This window comes from Balaenoptera borealis, assembly GCF_965194805.1.
Source record: "Balaenoptera borealis genome assembly, chromosome: 1".
NCBI classification, from domain to species: Eukaryota; Metazoa; Chordata; class Mammalia; order Artiodactyla; family Balaenopteridae; genus Balaenoptera; species Balaenoptera borealis.
In genome coordinates, this window is record NC_138860.1 from 98,326,694 (window position 1) to 98,346,118 (window position 19,425).

Sequence of the window (19,425 nt, forward strand, 5' to 3'; positions counted from 1 at the left end):
AGCCAGATGCTCTGGGAGCTCATCTTCCCAGTGCTGAACCCCTAGACTGGGGAGCCTGATGCAGGGCTCAGAACTCTCACTCATGGTTTGCAAGCAGTTCCCTGACCCCAGCTACAGAGCCATGCCACAGCTCTGGGGACCTCACACACCTCAGCCAGGTGAGCTAGAGCTCAAGGTGTCTACCACTACATCACATTTTAGGATATTAACTATTTAATAATGCCATACATTTGTATAAGGTTAGACTGTTTGTTTGAAAACATCTGTTTACATTCCATATTCCAATAAAATTGTATTGTAGAAAAAAAAAGGGTCATCCACATAGGGGGTATGGGATTTCATTATATCGGGAGTCCTCCCCTCTTACCCGTCTTATTGTGGTTCCTTCTCTGTGTCTTTTAGTTATAGAACATCTTTTCTGGTAGGTCTCAGTCTTTTTGATTGATGGTTCTTCTGCAGAGAGTTGTGATTTTGGTGTGCTCATGAGAGAGGGTGAACTCAGAGTCTTACTACTCCACTATCTTGGCTGCTCTCCTTTACTGGACTTTTTTTTTAGCATACCACTTTTATCTTTAATCATTTAATTCTTAAAGACCTTTAACACTATTTTTACTGCTGTTTATGTAATAACTGCAAGAAATGGTCATCTGGACAAATGTTCAACAGGATACTTCTCTAAAGCTACTCCCTGTTTTGAGCTAAGACTTGAGGCCGTGCCTTAAGAGGCCCAACTCCACTATCCAGGCACTGTTTGAGGAACCTGCTAATAAGATGGTATTCTAAAGAGTCCTACACTTTGCAGGTATCCTAACATAAAATGGCTACACGACCTCCTGACTGCACAGAGTGGCTACACTTGACCCAGCCCACTAGGCCTGCCCATTTCAGATCAAGATATCCAAGGGGCAGCTACAGCCTACTAAATGCTTAAGTTAGAGAGAGCTAATGGCTTTCCTCCAGACCTGTAGATTTTAAATCTTCTGAAATTTATTCTTTATCTCAGGTGGCTGAGATAACTATATCCAAGGCTCTAAATCCATATAACGGCTGTAGAGTTTGCCAGGGCTTTAACTAGAGATAATTCTTTCAAATTTCCAAATTTCATTAAATATTTATTGTGTGCCAGGCAGTATGATAGATATAAGAAGTATAAAGTCAAATAAGACATGGATTCTCTCCTCAATGACTTTATGGTTGAGTTGGAGAGCAAAACAAGTAAAACAATTATAATACAGTGGGGGTATGTTTTATTGAGATATGTTATAAGAACACAGATGAAGGGTATCTAAAGCAGGGAAAGCCTCCAGGAATGGGTGACAGAAGGTAGGCCACCAGGATCCCACACTATCAGTAGACTACTCAAACCCCTTCCCCAGCACCCAAGAGCCCCCTGAACCATGACACAGAGTACCACAAGCTGACAGGAGGCATCCCATGAATGCTGAATTAAGGAGGGAACCAGGCACAGAAGGGCCCCCCTTCTGTAGAGACCCCATGCTAAGGAACAGAGGTACATGAAGTAGCAATAGAAAGGAGCAAGCAATAGTATAATCCCACCTGTCCCCAACCCGCCGCCACACACACACATGCATGCCCATCCACGGAGCCTCCACAGTGAACAACAGAAGGAAAAATGGACACCCCCACACACCCAACAGTCAGTCGTGACTCCAGGAAGCCAGGAGGGAATAAGACAAGACACAGCAGGTATCATTAAGGCTTTACTGGGGATCAGACAGGGCTGGGCAGGAACCACACTGGGAAGCAGGGCCTGTACACCAGGCCAATTCTGATCTTCAGGACAGTGCTGGGAGCTCAGAGCAGAGCCCTATGGGCCAGGGGTCTGGTTGGGCTCCTCACAGCAGAAGCAACCATGGAAGGGAAGGATAATCTGGTTGGCTTTAGTGCAGGAGGGATAATGTGGGGTGGGGAGGAACTTTGCTGAAGAAAAGTGGGGAACTGAATAAAGGATGGATGAAAAGGGGGTTGGGAGGGAGATAAAGGGGGCCAAGACGGCATCTAGAGTGAAAAGAAGGAGAAAGAAAAAGACAGATGGTTCTGTGCACAGGGAGGTCCACCTGGTCTCTAGGGCAATGGCTCCTCACTCCCGTCTCCTGGTTACAGGGCAGTACTTGTTGCCCCACACGGCAGTCTTTAGAAACAGAGGGCCTGGGAGGAAGCGACTGGACTTTATGTAGGCAGAGATCTTCTTCAAGCCCTGAGGGTGGGAAAAAGAAGGCCAGGCCTCAGGTCTGCTGCCCCACTGGGGCTCATGCAGCTCTCCCCAGGTTTGGTACCCTGGTACAGCCCTTCCATGTGGGGTCAAATGTTGGGGCAAAAGACAGTCTTTTGGGATGCTCAGCTCTGGAAAGCTGACTCTTCCAATTTCCCGTAATTCATTTGATTTCTTAATAAGACTTACCACATATGGAGACTCTACACTGTATAAGGTGCTGTATATCCACTAGAGATGATAATATAGGTTTAGAATCTCTACATGACTACCTGACAAGATAGGTTCTACTGTCACCATTTATCAGAAGGGAAACTGAGGCACACAGAAGATAAGCACCTCCCTCCTGCTCACACAGCTTATAGGTAATATGTCTAGAATGCAGCCTGGCTCGCTCTCGCTCTCCATTCTGAGCTCTTTCTGCTGCACTCCCTTCCTCGCAGCTGAAAACAAAAAGAACAAGGAGGTTCATTCATCATCCACTTATACAAAGAGCTAAAAGTCACCACTCAGGGCAGTTGCCCACCAACAGTGTGCCTGGAGGGGTATTCAGGATGGAAAAAAACAAGATGAAACATTCTGTGTTTTGGATACATGGCCCCTAGATAGTTAAGATGCATAACTAAGGAAAAAATTCAAATCACATCAGATTTATGCATCTTTCCATACACAGAAAAACACTAAAATCACTAACTTGAGGTACCTGTTTTTTGGTGATTAGCAGTGATATTTTACTAAGACTTTTAGAGTTGATTATTCCTATTTCCCAAACCTCCTCCCCTACTTCTTGAGAGCAGTTCCTCAGAGCTATCGGAGAGGCTGTCTCCTGGAATACAGTCCTCAGTAAGTTCCCCAAAAAAAGGGAAACTCACTGCTCTTACGTTGTGTGGGTTTTACTTTCCAGTGGACAGTTTTGGCGACCACAAAGGGGCCCAGAGGAGACTTCTTCCGCTCACCAGAACTTTACAAGGATCTGGACCCTTGGTACCAGCAAGGCCCTTTGTGCCGGTCCACCTCTCTACATGTCCATACGAATTTGGGTGAGTCTCTCCTGATCTCAGTTTTACCATCTTGGTTGACAATCCTGAGTTTTATTCAGTGGTGGATGAAAAAGGTACCTGACTTCTCAGTTCAGAGATACTGAGAAAGTACCCAGTCGAGAGACACTGGGAAAGTTCAGGCTGGGTGAGTCGATAAGGGGCTGGTTGGCATCTTTCCTTGTATTGACTACTTTAACAGAGTTGGTTGGAATATAGTGCAGATACCATATAAGAACTCTTAACTCCAAAGATAAGGGACAGAGCTCTTCCTGGCCAGGTATGGCTTTCTCAGGCAACTGAGAAACTTCCAGGAGTGGTGGAGGCCAGTCCTTCATACCACACAGCAGTCCCATAGGGAAACCCATTCTTTAATTTACAGAAGTGGCCCATCCGGGGACACACAAAAAGATTTGGCCATCCAGTGTTCCCAGTGCCCATCGAGGCTTTAAACTGTCAGAGGGAGAAACTGAGACGTGTAAAAGACCTGAAATGACTCTAGGGTGACAACTAGGAGAGTTAAGCTCACAAATAGCACGCTGGCCCACCATACAGTTATCAATAGTAATTTATCCTGACAAACAGACTCTGAAATGGGAAACAAAGCTTTCTTAGCAAAAGAAAGAAGGGTGACAGATTGCTAACCTATGACTAACACCACAGCCAGGTTTAGGTACATTACATACGGAGCTTATACTTGCAAATACTTAATTGGGGAAACTATACCAAAGGAGGTCTCATCCTAAAAATGGCCAAAATGGGGTTCTTTGGACATTCCAATACTGGGTTTTTTGGGTGTACACAGCTAGAGAAAGCGGGCTATAAGATCAAACAGACTGAATGGAATGCTCATTTCGATTGGTATTTAGAAGCTTCTAAAAGAGGAAATGAGAAAGTAACTTCTTGCAGGAAAGCAACAAAAAATGGCTTGAAATTATATCAGAATTTTTAAAAGGCCCCTGAAGCTGGACCTGCTCTCCGTTGCTCCTCCCTGTTCCTCTAAGTGTCCACTGCAATGCTCTCCTTCATGCTATTCGTCTCTCTCTCAACTTCGTTTTTTTTTTTCTAAGATTTTATTGATTGATTGATTGATTGATTGATTGCTATGTTGGGTCTTCGCTTCTGTGCTAGGGCTTTCTCTAGTTGTGGCAAGCGGGGGCCACTCTTCATCGCGGTGCGCGGGCCTCTCACTATCGCGGCCTCTCTTGTTGCGGAGCACAGGCTCCAGACGCGCAGGCTCAGTAACTGTGGCTCACGGGCCCAGTTGCTCCGCGGCATGTGGGATCTTCCCAGACCAGGGCTCGAACCTGCGTCCCCTGCATTAGCAGGCAGATTCTCAACCACTGCGCCACCAGGGAAGCCCTCAACTTCGTTTTTATAACACCAAAATTGATTCCCCACAGAAAGCAACAATAATTCAAAAGCCTTGGTAAAATTGTGATTATGTTGGCCAAAAAGTTTTTAAAACTTTTTTTTTTCAAAATTCTGACCTTAAGGAAACAAATGCCCTTCTAGGAGGAACTTGTGTCATCTCCCCATGCCTTTGAGATATAAATATTCTACCTGATCTTAGGCATCTTCTACTGTGTTTTGGTAGCTTAGTCTCTGCAATTGAGAAGGTACACATATGGAGTACATTTGGCAGAAAGTTGCATAGACTGGGATTCCAAGCAGTCTTCTTGTTCAGCTATGCCAGCTTTAGGGAAATGTGTCATAAGGGGTCCCAGTCCATAAAGAGCCTTTGTTGTCTCAACCTTCCTTGTGTCCCTATACAACAAAGGCCTTTACTTTCTTAGATTATATTTGGGAGTAAACTTTCTGGTTCTTGTGAAGGCTGCATCCTTTGCACTCCCTTTTGAGGATGCCTCTTGCATCTTATTGGTTTGAATCACAACTAAGAATCCTAACAATGGATCCTTTAAATTGGAAAAACTTCTAAATTGGTAAATTTTTAGAGACCTCTCATTGTAAACAGTTGTTTTATTGGTACCTATGGAAACACCAAACTAGAAGGTGGATACAAAGAAATATAATGGCTAACCTTAAGAACTCCCTTAGGTTATAGGATGGAAATCTTTAGATGGTTATTAAGAGATGGGATAAATGAAACAGACTTTGACAGCATTAAAACAAAGGTTTTGATACAACACTACCAAAAAAGATGTTTTGGAGAGGCCAAAAAGACCCCTTATTGGTCCTCCTAATGTTAAAGGGCCCCAAACAAGTCCACTCTATTTACCCCAGTTTAGAAAAATTTTAAAGGCAAGGAGGTAAAAAAAATTACACTCAGATACTTGACCAGCAATTGCGCGGGGCAACATGCCAATCAATCAAGTTAAAGATTGACAAAAAGCCCTGGGTCCCTTGGCTCAACCCCTCACTGGAGACCCCAAAGCCTTTTATACAGAAATGGGTAAAATGGCCAGGGAATAAAAAGGAAAGTTTCTGGGACTCCTTATAAGACCAAGACTGGTTAATAGGGTCCTAATGAGGGCTACGGTTAAAGGTATAAGAGTTGATAGAATTGAGAAGAAAGTTTATTAAAAATTGGTGTATTTGTGTTTTTTTAAATAAATTTATTTATTTATTTATTTATTTATGGCTGCATTGGGTCCTTGTTGCTGCGCTCGACCTTTCTCTAGTTGCAGTGAGTGGGGGCTACTCTTCGTTGCGGTGCGCGGGCTTCTCATTGCGGTGGCTTCTCTTGTTGCAGAGCATGGGCTCTAGAGCACAGGCTCAGTAGTTGCGGCGCACGGGCTTAGCAGCTCCGCTACCTGTGGGATCTTCCCAGACCAAGGCTCGAACCCGTGTCCCCTGCATTGGCAAGCGGATTCTTAACCACTGCCCCACCAGGGAAGTCCCAAAAAATTGGTGTATTTGAACAGGTTTTATGTAAGATGGTTCATCTCTTTTACCTGATATATTGTGGGGATGTACAATATGTCTCGCTGGGGAATGCTCCCCTGCCTGGTATAAGACAGGGCATATAATCTGTCTCTCAGGCAATGTTAATTAAACATGATAAAGGAAACCAATAGGGTTACATGAGTCCACAGAGTATGAGGTAAAAGCTGGGGTCTAATATTCAGGGGCTAACAAAAGCAATAATGGAGTTTGGTTTGGGGGTTTTGTTTGTTTGTTTGTTTTGTTTTGTTTGTCCCTAGGGTAAATTGGTCTGAGTTTGACTTGTGCACTCAGAAAGAGGACCTTCTGCAAACATTTGAAGGCATGATACACTGATCCCTAAAGTTCTGGAATATGGAAAGCTTTTGATTTCCAGTTTAGTTGGAAATTTTCCTTCTGATATAAAAAAACAAATTAAAGAAAATGTAGTTGGGCAAATCAATCTTTTGATATCACTTAGGTGGCAGCCCAGTTCTTTGGGGAAATTAAAAGCAACTGTGGGGACTTCCCTGGTGGTGTAGTGGTTAAGACTCCAAGCTCCCAATGCAGGGGGTCCAGGTTCAATCCCTAGTCAGGGAATTAGATCCCACATGCATGCTGCAACTAAGAGTTCGCATGCCACAACTAAGGAGCCCATGAGCTGCAACTAAGGAGCCCACCTGCCACAACTAAGACCTGGTGCAACCAAATAAATAAATAAATAAATATTTTTTAAAAATAAAAAAATAAAAGCAACTGTGTTTGTCTTGCAAATCCCCACATTTCAGAAATGTAAATACAGCCCACAATGACATGAGACTGAACCTGATTAACTTAATAAGGTAGAACCTGAAACCAAAGGGAAAAAATAAAGGAAAAGAGGCCTTTTTAAATTCAAATGGTTAGAAAGGCTCCTTCACCCAAAATCTAATTCACAGCCTCTTTTAAGGATTTGTCAAGAATGAATGTAAATCTTAAGTCTTTTCCACGAATAGTAAAAAGCCTAAAGAGTCTCCCTCATTATCGGTTTTAGAAAGGAGTAAGCTGCAACCCACTGCAGTCACCCACTGACAGTGTGCCCTGAGGGGAATTCAGGATGGAGAAAACCAGGATGAAACATTCTGTGTTTTGGATATGGGGGACCTTAGAGAGTTTGGATGCATATCGAACAAAGAATTTCAGTCACCCCAGATTCATGCATCTTCCTACACATAGAAGAGCATTAAAATCATTAACTTGAGATATTTGTTTTCGATAATTAGCACTAATCTTTTACCAAGATGCATGCTTGACTACATGTACCTCCCAGCCAAAACTTCATATACCTACTGTCTCCTACCTTACGTCTTGAGAGCAGTTCCTCCGAGCTCTCTGAGAGTCTGTCTCCCGGGCTACAGTCCTCAGTAAGGTCCCCAAATAAAACTGAAACTCACTGCTCTTAAGTTGTGAGGGTTTTTTTTTTCCAGTCAACATCTTGTTATAGGAGTACTTGTTCTTCTCATTCTGCAAAAACATTCTCTTTTTCAGAAAAGACTTCTAGGTTCCCAGGGTTTGCCCACAGAGGGATGGACGCCTAGCAAAACAAAGGGGCTCAGAAAGTGCCCAAGCAACTTGCAGAAGAGACCAGATCTCACTCAGCAAAACCTGGATGAAAGGTGATAGTGAGGCAGGAGATAGATGGGACCCAGGCCAAACAGCTGAAGTTCGTCCCCTGTGGACAGAAACTCCATAATAGCAGAAACTCCATAATAGCAGAAACTCCATAAAAGCAGGATGACGGAGGAGGCTGGGCCCTGCCCAGATAAGAGATAAAAGACCACATATTCCTCATTCTCGAAGTCAAGGAGACCTCCCCGACTACACATGCACAGAAAGCCTCCTTGGAGGTCAAAAAGGGAGGGGGCGCCACCTCATAGTAAATGATGTCAACTACCCATAGGCCTCTTCGCTAGAATCCATCTTGGCTAAGAGATGTGCAAGCACATAGGGGAGGACCCTGAGATATACCAAATATGGACTCAGAACCAGGCAAAGCAAGATGACTGGTCAAAGGAAACCTGGAAGAAATGCCCCATAAAAGTGACTCAAACTACCACAAGGGCATGACTCTCTCTCTGAGCCCACCCGGTGTCTATCCACACGTACCGTACTCTTTTTTTTCTCCTAATAGACACTTTACTTGTTTCACTACTTTCCATCTTCGTGGGAATTCTTTTCTGCCAAGCCAAAGGGCCAGGGCCTCGTCACTGACCACTGTTCTAGTGGCTAGGATTTGGTGCTCTCACCGCCGCAACCCGACCTCAGTCTCTGGCTGGGAACCAAGACCCTGCTTCAAGCCGCTGCAGGCCGAGGCCACCTGAGATCATATTTGGTGCCGAAACCAGGGAATTTAAGGTAAATTGCGGGCTTTGCCCAGCTGCGGCTTGAGGCCTTTGACTTTCACTCTTGCCCTCTTTCTCTTGCTCTCTGCTTCACTTTCTTTTCAAGTCCCACCCCTCAGGCCCTCAGGTCCTGACCCCCATGGCATTTTCCATTGTGGCCAACTCCAATTCCTCCGGAGTTCCCCCTTCACTCCAAGCGTTGGCAGTCCATACACTGCAATGGACAGCCTATTGGACTGGCCACCTTCAAGCAGACTGCAATGCTCAAGAAGAGCCCTGGCAATGCACCAGCAGTGGTTCAAGGAACCCCTCACTCGAGGGACTGGGTAGACCAGAGATGTCTGGTCAGGGATCAATGGGAGAGTAGAGGACACTCAAAATCCCACCAAGCACAGGATTTGAAGGAAATTCAGAGGACGCTCTGAATCTCCTTCAGGTACCTCCTAGTAATGTTTCCAGGACGCTGGACTTCATTTCTAGGAGCACAGTTAAGCCAGACGGGCTGAGAAAGGAAAGCTTAGGTCCTGCTGTAACATTGCCTGGCCTTTATTTAAGTTGGGGGATGGAAAAAATGGCCTGAAAATGGGTGTCTTACAATTAGATCTTTACTGCCATAGTATGGGAAAATGGACTGAGGAAAACTCTCCTGACATTCTAAACGATCCCTTCTAACTTCTCCCAACTCTCAGGGGGGAAACCAAGCTTCCCCCACTCCTGCAAGTTCCCTTACTCCTTCAGATTCTTCTGATCAAACTAAGACCCCACCTCCCTGGAGGGACAATCCCTGCTGGGACAACATTTTATCAGCCAGTCTGCCCCTGTTATCCAGGCCAACCTGAGCATTAAATTGGTCTAAATTTTAGCTATGAAACTATGACCAAGGAAAAAGAAAGATGATTTTTGACAGTGTGGCCACAATATTCTTTAGACTCTGGAGAAAACTGGTTAAGAAAAAAACTTTTTTTTTTTTTTTAAATTCCAAAACTGGTTCTTTTTTCATGTGCAATTAGAGAAAGCTAGCTTGTTACTTTTTTCAGAATTCTGACACTGAGGAATAAGTCCTACTAGGAGAACTTGATTTTTCTCTCCCTGTGCCTTGAGACCAGGGCTCTCAGGAACACTCATCTTATCTAGACCATCTCTAATTCCTGAAGCTGAGAAAAAAAACTGGAATGAAGCCTTTTAAAATTTTTCTTATTCCAACTGTTATTTATAAACTAGTGAGTTTTACATTGTGATATCTAATTCATGACTAAGTTTAGAAAATGAAGTTAGAGCTCTCGTTTTGTCTGTCTGGATATATGTATGTCTCAGTGTATGTCTTTGTCTTTGGATAATATTGCTGAGGTTAATTTGTAAATGAGCTCTATTTAACTGGCTTAAAGAAAAGTAAGCGCTTACAAATCAGGCAATTCTAAACACAAGAGAAATTAAGCTAAATGAATTTCAGGTTCACATGAACTGGGAAATATTCAGTATTAATACCTGGTATTAATGTTTAAGTTAAGACATGTGTAAATATACACATGTCTTTAGAGTCATCAACATTAAGTATAACACTTTTATTGCATCTAGGTTTAATATAAGCTAAATAAAATCTTGTTATATCCATTGTAAATTTGTCAGCAAGGAAAGTAACTCAATGTGAAGAAACTTTTAAGGAAAAAAATTCAAATGAGATAAGAGCTTCGGGTGAACATTTTAGGAATAAAATAAGATACTGAAACATTAATCACTGAACACTGGCTTCCTTTTACAGAGAAACAAAGGGTCTAGAACTATTAATAAATATGTTTGGTGCCACACTGAGATATTTTCTGTAAGAAATCACATTTTTCAAGAAATTATTATTTGGATTTATGTTTACCAATCTACAGAGTGCTGATATAAAGGACAGTTCATGGTTGCTTAAAGAAAGTAGGACGTGTGTTTTTAGTAAAGAAGGTATGAGGAATGGAATTGCATTTTATTAAGGGAAAAAGAAGTAGGTCTGACTTACAGGGGGCTGTTTCTAGATGGAAAAATAAAGTAATGGATACAGAAACTGATAAAAAGGTTTGTGGAAAGTGGACCCCCAAGAAAAGAGTTTTGAGCATGGTCAGGATTGACTAAGCTTAAAATAAATTTAACTGAGTAAATGAATTTTAAAAGTAAACTGGTGCAAAACTTGAATTTGGGGACTTCCCTGGTGGCACAGTGGTTAAGAATCCACCTGCCAACACATCCTCAATGGTGAAAAACTGAAACCATTTCCACTAATATCAGGAACAAGACAAGGTTGCCCACTCTCACCACTATTATTCAACATAGTTTTGGAAGTTTTAGCCACAGCAATCAGAGAAGAAAAAGAAATAAAAGGAATCCAAATTGGAAAAGAAGGAGTAAAGCTGTCACTGTTTGCAGATGACATGATACTATACACAGAGAATCCTAAAGATGCTACCAGGAAACTACTAGAGCTAATCAATGAATTTGGTAAAGTAGCAGGATACAAAATTAATGCACAGAAATCTCTTGCATTCCTATACACTAATTATGAAAAATCTGAAAGAGAAATTAAGAAAACACTCCTATTTACCATTGCAACAAAAAGAATAAAATATCTAGGAATAAACCTACCTAAGGAGACAAAAGACCTGTTGCAGAAAATTATAAGATGCTGATGAAAGAAATTAAAGATGATATAAATAGATGGAGAGATATACCATGTTCTTGGATTGGAAGAATCAACATTGTGAAAATGACTATATTACCCAAAGCAATCTACAGATTCAATGCAATCCCTATCAAACTACCACTGGCATTTTTCACAGAACTAGAGCAAAAAATTTCACAATTTGTATGGAAACACAAAAGACCCCGAATAGCCAAAGCAATCTTGATAAAGAAAAACGGAGCTGGAGGAATCAGGCTCCCTGACTTCAGACTATACTACAAAGCTACAGTAATCAAGACAGTACGGTACTGGCACAGAAACAGAAATATAGATCAATGGAACAGGATAGAAAGCCCAGAGATAAACCCACGCACATATGGTCACCTTATCTATGATAAAGGAGGCAAGAATATACAGTGGAGAAAAAGCCTCTTCAATAAGTGGTGCTGGGAAAACTGGACAGCTACATGTAAAAGAATGAAATTAGAACACTCCCTAACACCATACACAAAAATAAACTCAAAATGGATTAAAGACCTAAATGTAAGATCAGACACCATCAAACTCTTAGAGGAAAACATAGGCAGAACACTCTATGACATAAATCACAGCAAGATCCTTTTTGACCCACCTCCTAGAGAAATGGAAATAAAAACAAAAATAAACAAATGGGACCGAATGAAACTTAAAAGCTTTTGCACAGAAAGGAAACCATAAACAAGATGAAAAGACAACCCTCAGAATGGGAGAAAATATTTGCAAATGAAGCAACTGATTAAACAAAGGATTAATCTCCAAAATTTACAAGCAGCTCATGCAGCTCAATATCAAAAAAACAAACAACCCAGTCCAAAAATGGGCAGAAGACCTAAATAGACATTTCTCCAAAAAAGATATACAGATTGCCAACAAACACATGAAAGAATGCTCAAAATCACTAACCATTAGAGAAATGCAAATCAAAACTACAATGAGATATCATCTCACACCGGTCACAATGGCCATCATCAAAAAAATCTACAAACAATAAATGCTGGAGAGGGTGTGGAGAAAAGGGAACCCTCTTGCACTGTTGGTGGGAATGTAAATTGATACCATGGAAGCAACCTAAGTGTCCATCAACAGATGAATGGATAAAGAAGATGTGCACATATATACAATGGAATATTACTCAGCCATAAAAAGGAACGAAACTGAGTTATCTGTAGTGCGGTGGATGGACCTAGAGACTGTCATTCAGAGTGAAGTAAGTCAGAAAGAGAAAAACAAATACCATATGCTAACACATATATATGGAATCTAAAAAAAAATGGTCATGAAGAACCTAGGGGCAAGACGGGAATAAAGATGCAGACCTACTAGAGAATGGACTTGAGGATACGGGGAGGGGGAAGGGTAAGCTGGGACAAAGTGAGAGAGTGGCATGGACATATATACATTACCAAACGTAAAATAGATAGCTAGTGGGAAGCAGCCGCATAGCACAGGGAGATCAGCTCGGTGCTTTGTGACCACCTAGAGGGGTGGGATAGGGAGGGTGGGAGGGAGGGAGATGATGCAAGAGAGAAGAGATATGGGGACATATATATATGTATAACTGATTCACTTTGTTATAAAGCAGAAACTAACACATCATTGTAAAGCAATTATACTCCAATAAAGATGTTAAAAAAAAAAGAATCCACCTGCCAATGTAGGGGACACAGGTTCAGTTCCTGGTCCAGGAAGATCCCACATGCCATGAAGCAACTAACCTCATGCGCCACAACTACTGAAGCCCGTGTGCCTAGAGCCCGTGCTCCACAACAAGAGAAGCCACCGCAATGAGAAGCCTGCACACCGCAACGAAGAGTAGCCCCTGCTCACCACAACTAGAGAAAGCCCATGAGCAGCAACGAAGACCCAACGCAGCCAAAGATAAATAAATAAAAATCTACTTAAGATTAAGAAGCCTAGCTTGTTCTTTCTAAGGACACAACGGTTTCCCAGACAAGATGATGGTGATGCGGAGATTCCAGACACTCCTTGGAACAGATCCTGCTGGAATAACAGCAGATGTCACCCCGGGTCCCTTAATGAGTCAGGGCGAGAGCTCCGTGACCCCAACTAGGTAGGGTCTGTGAGCCCCTTGCCAGCCTGAAGAAGCTACAGAAGACAGACCTTTGCCCTTCATCCTCCCAATAAAGATTTCTTGGGGTTCATGTCTCTCAGGGGGGGATTTGAGGCAGGAGATAGATAGGCCCCAGGCCAAACAGCTGAAGTTTGTCCCCTGTGGACAAAAACTCCATAATAGCAGAAATTCTATAAAAGCAGGATGACGGAGGAGGCTGGGCCCTGCCCAGATAAGAGATAAAAGATCACATATTCCTCATTCTCGAAGTCAAGGAGACCTCCCCTATTACACATGCACAGAAAGCCTCCTTGGACGTCAAAAAGCGAGGGGGCGCCACCTCATAGTAAGTGATGTCAACTACCCATAGGCCTCTTCGCTAGAATCCATCTTGGCTAAGATATGTGCAAGCACATAGTGGAGGACCCTGAGATACATCAAATACAGACTCAAAACCAGGCAAAGCAAGATGACTGGTCAAAGGAAACCTGGAAAAAATGCCCCATAAAAGTGATTCAAACTACCATGACGGCGCGACTCTCTGAGCCCACCCGGGTGTCTATCCACACGTACTGTACTCTTTTTTTTCTCCTAATAAACACTTTACTTGTTTCACTACTTTCCATCTTCGTGGGAATTCTTTTCTGCAAAGCCAAAGGGCCAGGGCCTCGTCACTGACCACTGTTCTAATGGCTAGGATTTGGTGCTCTTACCGCCGCGACCCAACCTCAGTCTCTGGCCAGGAACCAAAATCCTGCTTCAAGCCGCTGCAGGCCGAGGCCGCCCGAGATCAGTACGAGGGTGTGGAGCACAAGGCCAGGCCAAGCCAGACTCTAATTATTCCACTTAAAGGACAGAGTCCACCTGCCTGGCCTGGGACTTGAGCCCAGTCTCCCTGGGCCCCAACCTACCACATCCCCAGTACTGCTGTGCTGCAGCCAACTAGGCAGTGAGACACTCAGGTGTATCTGTGCACAGTCGTCCCAAGACAGACAGTGCCCAAAAAGTTCCAAGGATTCAAAGATCCTGGGGCTGCCTGTACCCAGCAGCCCAGGCCCCAACAGGCCACACAGTGCAGCGCACATCTGTCCCCATCCTCCCTGCTGGGCAGTCATCCCAGCTCTTGCAAAATTCTCAAGGCCAATAAGCCTGGACCAGAACCTGAGCTGATGAGAACTAGCTAAGAAAGCAGATTTGATGATGGGGCCGGGTTGGGAGTGAGGGTGGGAATAGCAAACAGACTGTAGTCTGAAAAACCTATTGGATTAGAGCTTCAAATTCCCAAATCTGACATAAAGCAGACTTTGTTGCTCTCCCACTGGTTGACTGAGGGTGACCGATGATGAGCTGGGAGGTGAGGTCAGGCTGTGCTCCTCCAGCACCAAGTGGTTCCACGCACACCACACAGCTCGGGGTTCCTGTAGTTCTCCAGCTGCACTGAGTCCCAGAGGGTGTGCGCCAGGACTGTGTTACTTCTTCATCACCACTGTGCCTGACACAGTGCCTCATACAGAGGAGAGGGTCAGATCAGTGAATGTTACTAAAAGTAAATGTACTATCCCGCCTCTGAGATCGGAATCTTGGGTAACTGGAAGGAAGAAGGAAGGAAGACGAGGGAAGGAAAGTGTCCACTATAAGAGGGGTCGAGATAAAATCCTTCCAAAGGACACCTATGTATGTACTCAAATCCCAGCACCAACTACAGTCCTGAGAATCTCAGTACAACTGGCGGCGACTCACTTGTGCAGACCCCTCTGGAGATCCAGAGAAGATATTGTCTGTGTTTTTAGTACTTGATATCAGTCCTACTGTGTCTCAACTCTACTAATGCCAGCTGCAGGCAAACTCCTGAAGGTTCTACTTCCTCCACACTTTCCAGAGCTGTGAACCCAGACAAGAAAAGGACCTGAGCTTTCTTTTCCATACAGGAAAGGGAGAGCCACTGACTGCTGCCCATAGAAGCCAGATGCTCTGACTGGGAGCCCAGCACAGCCTTTACTGGCTCTGTAACCTTCAGAAATTACTTATCCTTTCAGCTTAATTCCTTATCTGTAAAATGGAGAGGATAATTCTTTTACCACGGAGGACTGTTATAAAGATTAAATTTGACACAATATATGTTAGATGCTGAGCAGAGATTCTGGCATAAACCAAGTCCTCATTAAATGTTATTCTTCATTTGGGTTCCAACTAGGAAAGCATCAGCGAAGAGGGGGAAGAGAAGAGAGATATAAGTACTAGAGGGATCAGGAGAATCACCTCAAAACGGGAAATGAAGTCTTTCAGGTTTGGGAATTCATCCAGGCACTTGGGCTCAAATATGCAGTGTATGTCAAGGACGTCATAAGCCAGGAAATCCACATAGGTGAGCTGCAGAAAGGCAAAGCATGAATGGGCACCAAACTCTGAACATGGGAAAAATGACAGCTCTCCATCCCCCAAAGCCGTCCCCCTTACCTTGTCCCCTGCAAACCAGGGCCTCTTCCCCAGAAAATCTGAGAAGAGCTTCATCGTTTTAGGGATCTCCTTCAAGTAATCAGGCTTTAGTTTCTCCTGAGGCACAAAACAGCTGTCACTGCCCACAGATAGAGACCCCCTGGGCAGAGACCAGGCCTCCCAGGGCTGTGCCTGATCCCAGCTGCCAAGTGAGCCGCCATGTCCCCTGAGTACACCCGGGTCGGTGCCCAGGCTGCAATTTAACCCACTTGTGTTCATTAGACTCCTACCAGGTACCACCTCCCATCTGTGAGAGGAGATGGGAAGGCAAAGGGCAAAACCACACTGTGCCTGAACCTGTCACCACTCAGCTCCAAACACCTGCCATGGGTCAGACCAGCAGTGCTGTGAGACCTGGCAGAGTTCGGGCCTCAGACCTCAGGAAGATCAACACTCAAATGACTCAGGAAAGAAGTCCTAAGTTCCAGCGTGGGTGACAGAAAGGGTGTGAATGCCGATGCAGTCTCTGAACAGATGAGGAGAATCTGAGAGGCTGAAAGGAAGGAGGGAGAGGAACAAAGTCTGACCCCAGGCTGCCTACTGGGCACATGTGTTTATGCCTGAGATGCCGAGGAGAAGGTGCTGGGCTAACGAGGAAAACACCCTGTCTAGGAACTGAATTTCCACCCAAGGGTGTCTGGACTCCTAAGATTGGTGGGAACTAAGAGTTTCCAAGGGAATGTCTTGGTGGATCAGTAGCTCCAAGGAGTTCAAAGGCAAAAGACCAGTGTAGACGCGACCCTGACCAGCATTTCAAACCCTGTCCAGCCCAGTGGGAGGGGACTCACAAAGTCAGAGCTGTAGCAGATCATGGCCATGCACAAGCGGACATCCATAACCTGGTTCTCCAGTACGTCCACGCGAATCTTCTCTTCCTCTGTCTCCCCACCTGTGGCCACACAACAGGGACTCACCCTCAGGATCCCACCCCAGACAAGCCCAGGGCATGGCCGCCTGTGCCCCTCCCCCACCCACAGCTCCACTCACACATGTTGTGCTTGCGAGCAATGTAGCGAAGGATGGCGTTGCTCTGGGTGAGCTTGTGAGCCCCATCAATTAAGTAGGGCAGCTGGAAGAACAACAGGCCAGGTCGGCTGGGCCATCAGGCTCCCCTGCACCCACTCCCTTGAGCAAGGGCACAGATGAAACCTGGCACTCACAGAGCCTGGCCCATGGTAGACACTAAATAATATACTGTAAAATGAAGGGATGAGCTGGGACATACAGCATTATGGAAAGGCAGTGAAGAGAACCAGGAAGCTGAGAGGCTGAGCAGAGGCACTGGATCCTGAAACCTCTAAGCTGGGTAAGGAGATGGACAGGGACACCGTCCACTTTCCCCCAGAGCACCCCAGCCCCTGCACCTACATTGGGGAAGTCCAGGCCCAGCTTGGATTTTTCATTCAGCCACTGGCTTCTGTCATAGTTGGGAGCTGTGGTAAAGAAGATTCAGTGAAACAAACCACCCCGGAGTCCAACCTTCCTTCCCGGGGGACCTACCAAGGAGTCAGAGACAAGAGCCCCTGAACAGGTGGATCTGGAATCTGAACCTCTAAATCTCACATGGAGTTTTGGGGGAAAGTACAATTAGACGGCTCTGGAACCCACATGAGTAAGGCTTACAAAGGGTTAGTGCAAGCAATAAAGGGAGCCCGTGCCGATGGCTGATACAGGGGCCCGGCTATCGGCTCTCATGGCCTGCCTTGGAGGCCAGCTAGACCCTCAAAGAGTTCGGGAAGGGTTAGACCTCTCTCCAGCTGCTGGAGGGCAGCAGATAGAAATAACAGGAGCCAGGACATGGGTTGCTTGGTACCAAATCAGCATGAGTTGAGCAGAAGCCAGGACATGACTAGGATGCCATTACCGTCCCCCATCGGGTACTTCTTCTCCTCATAGTCTGAGTCTGTGTACTCCAGGAGCAGGCGGATGGCGTGAGCCAGCTGGGAGAGATGGCCGGGACAAAGGACAGACATGAGGTTTAACCGCGCGACCTTCGGTGCTCCGGGTCCCCTCCCACACTCCCAACCCTCTCCCCGACCTGGGAAGGAGAGGCGGAGGGAAGGGGCTGGGCTGCAGCGAGCCCCACAAACGAAGTTTCTGGCGAACCGGTCCCCAGCTGCGCAGCATTTCCCCGCCCGCCCTGGTGGACCCCCGCTCACCCCGCGGATGTCCCAGTAACCCAGGGTCATTGCCATGGTCAGGGTTCGTGGATCGGAGTACTCTCTCCGCACCGCTGTGGAAGTTCATCCGGGTGCCTGGATCAAGCCTGGGTGTGGCCTGAGTGAGGCCACGCCCCCTCGCCTCTCTCCGCCACGCCCCCAACTACTACCCAATCTCCGAGGCCTCCTGCGACCCGGGACGCCCGGGGTCCTCAGCGCGGTATCTGCACCCAGAGCAGTGGAAATAGTCCGTGTCCCCCTCCAGCCGCGGGGACTCGGGAGCCGAGCTCTGGGCGCCAGGACGCTGAGGACAGCCTGGTTCCCGTCCCCAGTCAGATCTCAGCTAAATCGGGGGAGTTGGCAGTGCGCTCGGGGAACAAGCCTGAATCACAACAAGAGCACGAATCTTCCATCTCCCCTGCCCTCCCAGGAATCGCTCAGGCTTGCTCCTGGGCTGCTGAGTTCCCCCGGGCTCTGGGAGGCTCCGACTGCCAAGTTCAGTCCACAGAGTGGTGCCCCTCAAATCGAAACTTTAAACGAGCCACTAGCACAGGAAGCTCAGGACTCCAAGCAATCCTAACGCTCCCCCAACTCTTTATAATCCCTGACAGCAGCATATCTTCTAGAACAGACTATCAATGGGATACAAGAAACACCCACGACAAGGTGCAGAAAAAGTAAATGTGGTCAGTGCTTTCCTTTCAGGGACTGTGGAGGACTCGTCCCTTCAGTCGTATGCCTAAAAGTGATAATGACCAACTGTTAATTAATCGAGTAGCTTTATGGCCTAAATAGTGACTCTAAATTCAGAACCAGGCCCAGCAAAGAAGATATCCAGGTGCAGTCCAGAGATGTCCCGACAGCCAGCTAGATGACCCTCACGTTGACTGGGTTGACTGGGTCAGTGACCTGGATTGTGGTGGTCACAGAGGGATCTGAGTGGGGGGGAGAGGGCTGTCCTTTGAGCGGCTAGGAGCCTCTCCTGCTGCAAGGGGGGCCAGAGGGGGGACCAGCAAGAAGCTTGGAGGACTGGCACAGGACCACAGGCGGAGTGGGCCCAGCACACCTTGGCTGCCCAGGTCCACGGATTCCTGCCCTGATCCTGGCTCCTGACCCACGTGTGGTTTTGTGTAGGAGAGGGTGGCTCGGGTGGTCTTTGATGACGCTCTGTGATACAACCTCCTCAAGAACAACGTCCTACCTGCCAACTTTCCTCTTTGAAGCTTGACCGTTATTTCAGAATGAGGAGAGTAGGACAGGGTTGGTCTGGGTTCACTTTTCCCTTGTTTAAAGTATATTACAAGGTAATGGATATATGAAAAGAGATGAGAGGAACTTTTAAAAACAAATGGATTTTACAAGTTAAAATGCAAGGTTGGTACACTACAGAAAAATAAGTTTAAAATTAGCTAACAATTTACAAGGATAGAAAGGTATGAACCCAGCATTCAATAAAGGTTTCTGACCACC

General features: G+C 45.6%; 1 protein-coding gene and 1 long non-coding RNA gene across 2 annotated transcripts in view; one reads left to right on the forward strand and one right to left on the reverse strand.

Moving 5' to 3' along the window:
• Positions 1-19,425, forward strand: part of LOC309634317 — a 143,618-nt gene that overhangs the window by 111,033 nt on the left and 13,160 nt on the right. The gene's annotated exons all lie outside the window — the stretch shown is intronic.
• LOC309634270 (glutathione S-transferase Mu 1) lies at positions 1,709-18,095 on the reverse strand. The gene is made up of 8 exons (XM_082404252.1): positions 17,956-18,095; positions 17,661-17,736; positions 17,165-17,229; positions 16,784-16,865; positions 16,585-16,685; positions 15,758-15,853; positions 15,560-15,670; positions 1,709-2,218 (listed from the first exon to the last, which is right to left on the reverse strand). The coding sequence occupies exons 1-8, from the start codon at positions 17,989-17,991 to the stop codon at positions 2,102-2,104; spliced, it is 684 nt and encodes a 227-aa protein (XP_082260378.1). The 5' UTR covers positions 17,992-18,095; the 3' UTR covers positions 1,709-2,101.

What these genes read in the sequence shown, in the direction of transcription:
- LOC309634270 (XM_082404252.1), bottom strand. Translation starts at nt 17,991, where the DNA reads ATGGCAATGACCCTGGGTTACTGGGACATCCGCGGG. An exon ending in GTTACTGGGACATCCGCGGG is followed by an intron (nt 17,737 to 17,955) that starts GTGAGCGGGGGT and finishes CATCTCTCCCAG; the next exon opens with CTGGCTCACGCCATCCGCCT. An exon ending in TGGGCCTGGACTTCCCCAAT is followed by an intron (nt 16,866 to 17,164) that starts GTAGGTGCAGGG and finishes TTGTTCTTCCAG; the next exon opens with CTGCCCTACTTAATTGATGG.